The sequence below is a fragment of the Monopterus albus genome, unplaced genomic scaffold (assembly GCF_001952655.1).
Source record: "Monopterus albus unplaced genomic scaffold, M_albus_1.0 scaffold374.1, whole genome shotgun sequence".
Taxonomy (NCBI): domain Eukaryota; kingdom Metazoa; phylum Chordata; class Actinopteri; order Synbranchiformes; family Synbranchidae; genus Monopterus; species Monopterus albus.
The window spans coordinates 86,919-94,416 of NW_018128254.1; the positions used below are offsets into that span (position 1 = coordinate 86,919).

At 46.1% G+C, this 7,498-nt stretch overlaps 1 protein-coding gene across 1 annotated transcript in view; it reads right to left on the reverse strand.

The window, feature by feature from the left end:
• Positions 1-7,498, reverse strand: part of LOC109951292 (glutamate receptor ionotropic, kainate 5-like) — a 116,767-nt gene that overhangs the window by 20,738 nt on the left and 88,531 nt on the right. Inside the window, 6 exon segments of the mRNA XM_020585715.1 lie at positions 1,395-1,598; positions 1,701-1,808; positions 3,612-3,716; positions 5,804-5,871; positions 5,874-5,940; positions 6,812-6,973. Of these exon segments, the coding sequence (XP_020441371.1) occupies positions 1,395-1,598; positions 1,701-1,808; positions 3,612-3,716; positions 5,804-5,871; positions 5,874-5,940; positions 6,812-6,973 (714 nt within the window).

Sequence of the window (7,498 nt, forward strand, 5' to 3'; positions counted from 1 at the left end):
GAGCCGACTAGCTAACTGCTACAGTGCAGAGACATTCGACTCCTTATCTAGCAAACGCTGCACTGACGGGTCTTCACTGTGGACAAGCAACAGATAAATGATTTCACTCTGTGTTTTGCAGCAGTCATTGAGTTCAGGGGCGACCATACAAAATATTTCACACCTGAACCAGCATACTGAGCGAACACATATGCACACTTCAGTGAATGCTCTTGTGCTACTGCTGTGTTAGTTGTTATAGCAACAGGTGGCGGTGGGTGGGCCGAGGGGTCTGAGAGGTGGACTTTAAGCTGCTGACAACGATGGCACCCTTAACTGCAACACAAGAGTCAGCCAATTACACAAGTGGTGGAATGCTGGAAAGCTGCTCAGCCCCGAGCTGCAGAGATGCACACAGACACTGAGGAGGTATTAAGTGGCTCAACTGAAGACCAATTTAGTTGTTTTCTCAGGGAAAGTGGCTCATTTTAAGTCAAGTTGAGTCTAATTAAAGCTGTGTACTGAGCTGCCTGCAACAAAGCTGTGAGAGGAAGCAAAGACGATCAGGAGAAGCGCCAGCAAGTGTGTATCTGTGTGTAGGTGTGTGTCCTTGCAGTCTGTTTTTGTGGGGACTGTTGTGAGTTTCAGACCTGAATAGTGAGCACAGCTCGTCCGGTCCTTGTTTCCTTTAGAGGTTTTAGACTTCTGTTTGCACTTCTGGGCCATTTCCATTTTTATTCTGGTAAAGTGAGGATATGTTTTAAAGTAAAAGCATTTTATTGAAAAGTGAAGGCTTTTGAGGAACAGGGACAGTTTTGGAAAGTTTTGTCCAGTCCTCACTTCACAAGTGGAGTCGGAGGTTAAGATTTGAGTTCAGGGCTAATGCCGGGATTACCAGACACCCAGAACTACAAGCACAACTCTGATCAAATGTAAAAACCAGCAGGAACCCAGTGTGCCGCTGCCCAGTTCAGTTGTCTGACTCCCTGGACAGGGGAGGCCTATTTTAATTGGCTGGTTCAGGTAAATGTTAACAGAACTTCATGTCAGATGCAAAGTTTTACTTCCAGAAACATGTTCACCCTTTTTCTTTTTTCATAATGTGCACATGTTGTTTGGAATATGGATCAATTCTGTGTAGTTCTTGATGATAATGAAGGTCTGAACTGACTTATCATCCTGGGCCCATATGCACAAACATCCTGAGACAGACTCTCACAGAGCTTTTCACTTAGCCCAAAAACCCCTAGCGAGGAGTCCTAGCTTAAAGTGATTTAGGAGACACCACCACCTCAGAGCAACTCTGAGCAAGGAAATCACACAGTGTGCCTGACCTTGTTGCCAGGCTGAACACCACACTGCCGACAGAGCCCTGCAGTCCCTTCTGGTCAGTTCTTCTGATACCCCCCACTCACCCTGTTGATCAGCTCTCCCACCATGCCAGTCCAGCTGCCATTGGACTCTGGAGCTCCGTACAGCCCGTCGTCCACCAGCTTGATCTTGAAGGAGAACTTCAAGATGTCGGCCAGCTCCCGCAGCATGTCCACGCAGAAACCCTCGTACTGGTCGTTACCCTGGGCATCCTGGTAATTGGACTTTCGCATCACGTACGGGTTTTCCTGTCAGAAGGGAAGTGACAACTTATAGGAGATGTTTCAAAGGAGGACTAACAGAGACTGAGACTTCATGCTGGATTACATATACATATGTTTTTTCTTTACCAGTATTGTGGTAACAATGAGCGTCTTGTTAGCCAGCGTCACTGATGCATTGAGGTCCAGGGAAGAGGAGTTCATGGCTAATGTGTTGTTAGAGTACCAGGTACCAATCTGTCCAACCAGAAGGAAGAACAACACAAAAAGTTAAGAAAGAAAGAAGAAGAGGTCAGGGAGAAGGAAAGGAGATAGAAGATGGAAAGCACCAAATAGCCTGGTTTTTAAGGTTTACCTGTGGTGGACAAACCAAGGGAGTAACAAGGAGGTGAACGAGGGCAGAAGGTACAGTGAAACAGTAAGGACAAAGGGCAACAGTCTAACAGATAGAGCTCATAAAAGTGGGCTATGACAGAAAGCCAGAGGCAGTGAGACAGACAGGCAGAGGGAACCAAATCAGCCTGCCTGGAGAATCGATGCTGAAATCGATGAGGGAGGATCTCGCTCCACCTGGCTCATCCGGCACCTTTAATAAGGTCATAAATACAAAGTCCGGCACGCAAACAGCCATCTGCTGATCTAACACCACCCCCATCACATCCCCTGACCTCCTGGCTGTTGGTTGTATCTGTGGAGCTTTTACCCAGGGAGCAGTCTGATGAAAAGCAGGGGCCCCTCCCTCCACAGCTACCATCAAAAACTCATCTACCGCAGGAAGACTCAGGGTATCCCATCATCCTCTGCTCACTTAGATCATTGCATCATTTCCCATCTGAATTATTACCTTTTTGTTTACTTGTTTTGTTAACTTTTCTCCAGGATTTCAACCGTGACTTCAGCGCAAAGGCCATTAAAGTGCCTGTGTAAATCCAGTGAGAGGCACCCCCACATCACACTTAGCTCTGGCCTTAGAACGCATCTAACCCTGTGCTGATCTCAGGTAATCGCTGACATTTTAATGCTTATCAGAGGTCATAAACACTCAGCTGAAGCTGGCCACTGGAAGGACACTGCCAGCCGATGCTACATGGCTCTACATTTGAATCCTGACTTTTTTCAAATCACTTGCACGACTTCAGTGGTTTTCTTTTTACTTGGTTTCTGGGCAGTGCTGTCAAGCAGTCACATGTTCAGCCTGTGGAGATGATTTCTAACGTGACCTCTGGCCTGTCTGCCTCCTGCTCGTTCCCATTTAACCTCTGACCTCTTTGTGGCCCCCGGGGTGTTTCTCCAGGATCTTCAGGGTGTAATTGGTCCTCTGACCTTTGCTGTTGAACTCAATGTGACCTGTCAGACCATCGTATTCCACCTGATAAGACAAGCAGAGACCAAAATAAGTTATTAGATGACGCCCAGCCAGCAAGCTGCCCCAGTCACAGGCCCCTCTGCAGGTAAAGCAGCTAATCAGGGCACTAAGTTCTGCATCTACTTCTAGTCAGACTCTGACCAAACTATTGAGTTCACCAGGTCAGTGAGCCACTGCAGCTGACAAAGACTACGTTCACAGTGCAGGTCTTAATGCTCAGATCGGATTTTTTGCCGAAATCCAATTTTTTTGCGCTGTTGTTCACACTGTCATTTAAATGCGACTGCAGGATTTCAACCGTGACTTCAGCGCAAAGGCCATTAAAGTGCCTGTGTAAATCCAGTGAGAGGCACCCCCACATCACACTTAGCTCTGGCCTTAGAACGCATCTAACCCTGTGCTGATCTCAGGTAATCGCTGACATTTTAATGCTTATCAGAGGTCATAAACACTCAGCTGAAGCTGGCCACTGGAAGGACACTGCCAGCCGATGCTACATGGCTCTACATTTGAATCCTGACTTTTTTCAAATCACTTGCACGACTTCAGTGGTTTTCTTTTTACTTGGTTTCTGGGCAGTGCTGTCAAGCAGTCACATGTTCAGCCTGTGGAGATGATTTCTAACGTGACCTCTGGCCTGTCTGCCTCCTGCTCGTTCCCATTTAACCTCTGACCTCTTTGTGGCCCCCGGGGTGTTTCTCCAGGATCTTCAGGGTGTAATTGGTCCTCTGACCTTTGCTGTTGAACTCAATGTGACCTGTCAGACCATCGTATTCCACCTGATGAGACAAGCAGAGACCAAAATAAGTTATTAGATGACGCCCAGCCAGCAAGCTGCCCCAGTCACAGGCCCCTCTGCAGGTAAAGCAGCTAATCAGGGCACTAAGTTCTGCATCTACTTCTAGTCAGACTCTGACCAAACTATTGAGTTCACCAGGTCAGTGAGCCACTGCAGCTGACAAAGACTACGTTCACAGTGCAGGTCTTAATGCTCAGATCGGATTTTTTGCCGAAATCCAATTTTTTTGCGCTGTTGTTCACACTGTCATTTAAATGCGACTGTCATCTGTCTCATGTGTGAACAGTATACGGCCCTGAGGTGACCCGCATGCGCAGAAGAGGACGTGACGTCAGATGCAGCGTACTGTGTTTGCAAAAATAAAAATGGATGCGGCTCGTGATAGCATGTGCGTAGCAATGTACCAGTTAATATGCAGTCAAAATAAAGAAATAATAATAAGAAGAAGAATATCAAGAAGAAGGAGAGCACAAATATTGCTTATGGCCTCGCCTCCTCCAGCGCAGAATTGTGACGTCTGTCGCATTTCAATGACATAAAAATCGCATGAAATGCGACATGGCCGTTCAGACTAAAGTCGCATTGCAAAACATCGGATATGTATCCGATTTAGGACCACATATGAAAGTGGCCTGGGCCTGATTTGAAAAAATCGGATTTGTTCTGTTCACACTGTCATAAGGAAATCGGATATGGGTCACATTTGGGCAAAAAGATCGGATTTGGGCCACTTCAGCCTGCAGTGTGAACGTAGTCTAATATGCTCCTGGTTGGTTAGTATAGCAGCCCTCAGCACACACGCCGCAGTGGTAGGAGAAGGCCTGGCATCACCAAGCCTACACCTCCACATATTGTGTCTTTTCTGGTTTGACAGGCATTTATGAATGAAAACCAGCAGGGACACCAGTGTCTGACCAGCTGTTGCAGAGAGAAAATGTTTGTAGCAGCTGAATCAGAAACTGTAATGTGACACAAAGAGAAAGAGACAATTATTGATTTTCAAAGAACATTTTGAGGAGGAGAAAATATGAAGAGAGAAAAACTGGGTTTGTATAAGAAACAAAAAGACAATATCAGACAGTTATCAGATCAGTGACAGAGCTGCTGTTTCTGTGTGTGTGTGTGTGTGTGTGTGTGTGTGTGTGTGTGTGTACTTGTATAACTACATGGTGAGGACAGGATTTTCACCATGGGAGTGAGGACGGTCTGGCTGGTCTTCACTTTCCTGCACAGGACTGGTTAGGTTAGATTAGGGCTGGGTTAGCTGTGATGATCAAGGTGCTAGGGAATGCATTATGTCAATGAGCACCCTCACAATGAAAACAGGACCCGACTGTGTGTGTGTGTGCGTGTGTGTGTGTGTGTGTGTTTGCAGAATTGTGTCAATGAGCTGAGACTTGTGTGATACATGTGCAGTCAAGCGTGCATTTTGTGCCTGAGTTTATGTAAGCAATGTGCAATTGAGTCTGCATACAATATGAATGTGTGTCCGTGCGTGTGCGTGTGCATGGGTCAAGTTGAATTACACTGTAAAAAGTCTGTGGTGAGAGAGGCAAGGCAGAAATGGACAGTGAGAGAGGTCTCTGGTTGCTGCCAAAAACATTAGAGAGATGATGAAATGATGCACTGAGAGCAACAACAATATGGAGCAGGAGAGGGAGACGTGCCCTCAGTGGATGGGAAAAACAAGAAGCGGCCGACAGGCAGAGCAGGACCAGAATAAATTAAATGAACATGGAAATGAAAGACAAATGAAAGAGTGAGAAAGGGAAGCATGCCAGACAAACAGAGAGAGGCAGACGCCCCTTCCCTTCCCTTCCCTCTCTCTCTCTCTCTCTCTGTCTGTCCAGCCTCAGTCCAGCTCTGATCTGCAGCCTGCAGCAGGTGGGAAAGGAGCCCGGCTCGCCACGTCAAAAATTAACAAGTCTTCCGGTCTAAACAACAAAACATACTCTAGTGTGCAGCGTCTCCTTCCAGTGTGTTTTTATGTCAGCAGGACAACAGTGCTTATCATTGCCTCTTAAAAAAATAATGAATGTACATCTGACTGTTGGGGTGTGTGTGTACCATGCGCAGGTAGTTCATGAGGCTGGTTCCATGCTGCCAGATGAGCGGGGAGGTGCAGCTCAGCGGCTACGTCGGTTCAGCTCCCGCACGGCACTCACCACCACATGGACTGCATCGAACATCAAGGCCGACGACAGCTGAACACAAAGACAAAACAGTGAAATAAACTTCACCCTAAAATCCCAGCTTCCTCTGGCATCTTGTGTATAACATTTCAAAGTCTTAGACTTGAAACAGCCTCCTTCAAGGGAAACTAAAGGGGTTCAAATGTTTTGTCATAGCAGACTGAACCCCTTCAGTTAAGGGCCATAATCATCACAATCAGTTCATTATAAATTAAAAACATACTTAGGGCTGTTTCCAACTTACACAAGAAACTTCAGAGAAAAACTAAATATTATACGGTGAGAGAATGTTAATTTAGTGCAGTGACGACAGCGCCCTCAGTGACAGAGACAAACTCTGCTGTCGTTGTGGTGTCTGTCTGCTCAGGTGTTATTAATCTACTGATATCACAGCTGCAAATGAGACAAACAGCTCTGAGAAGATTGATTTGTTCTGATGGGCCTGTTTGCCACAGAGGAGGAGAGAGACGCACACCAATAGAATTAGAAGAAAGAAATAAGGCAGCACTACAACTGCACACAGGATGCAATCAACTCTGAACCTGCAGAGATGCTTCTGGACAAGACCGCACAGCTGGGTCTTTAAGGGGCTACAAGCCAAAAAGGTTGGGGAACACTCATCTAGATAAAAATGATGCTGTGATAATTTCATGAGCAAAAAGTATGAGTAGAAAACTAGTGTATGTTGGCCTGTTTCTCATGATGAAGACAAAACAAAAACTAAACATAAAGTAACTAGAATGACCTGACCTTGACCTCTGACCTCCAAAATCTAAGCTGTTCATCCTTGAATCCAGGTGGATGTTTGTGTGCCTTTTTGATTCTCCACAGTTTTTAATCTGCAGCTCTTTTCTCTCCAACAGAAAGTAAACATTTCCCTCACCGCTGGTCCAGGGTACGGGCTGATATTGCAGCCCTCCCTCCATGACAGGTTGAGGCTCCTGATGAACTCCAGGTAGAATGGATGGCTGCTGTTTAGCATGGAGAAGCCCACGATGTTGGACTGATCGCCCACCACGCCATCCAGCCGGAGCAGAGGGAAGTCCTGGAGACAGAGAGGGAGGATGATGATTGGAAGAAAAGAACGGGAAGTTCCATCTTTCCACCATCTTGTGTGATGTATGTTAATTTGTTGAAAGGAGTTGTGAGATGCAAAAGCAACTTTATGATCACAGTGGGGAGAAAACCCTCAACCAGGATGAAAGAAAAGCAGAGAGAAGAGGAAACCAGAAACAAACGATGAGCTTGATTGGGGTTTTCTTTTTACAGGCTACACAACGTCAAGCTCAGTTTTTAAATTCAGAGCAGGGTAACAAAGAAAAAAGGCTTGTAAAAAAATTTGACATCAAATGCTAGGGAATTTCAAAGAACTTCAAACAGTCCTTGAAGGCGAGTTGGTGTCGCGCCGAGCTCTGCTGCTGAAACAAACCAGAATGTAATTGTTGCTCAGCCCTCGGAGGGTTTGTGTTTCCTCTGCACATACTTTAGTTTTAAAAGCAGAGGAAGCAGGCAGGTTTCCATTTACACAGGGGCAACAACCTTCTGGTACAGACTGACAGACCAAACAGTT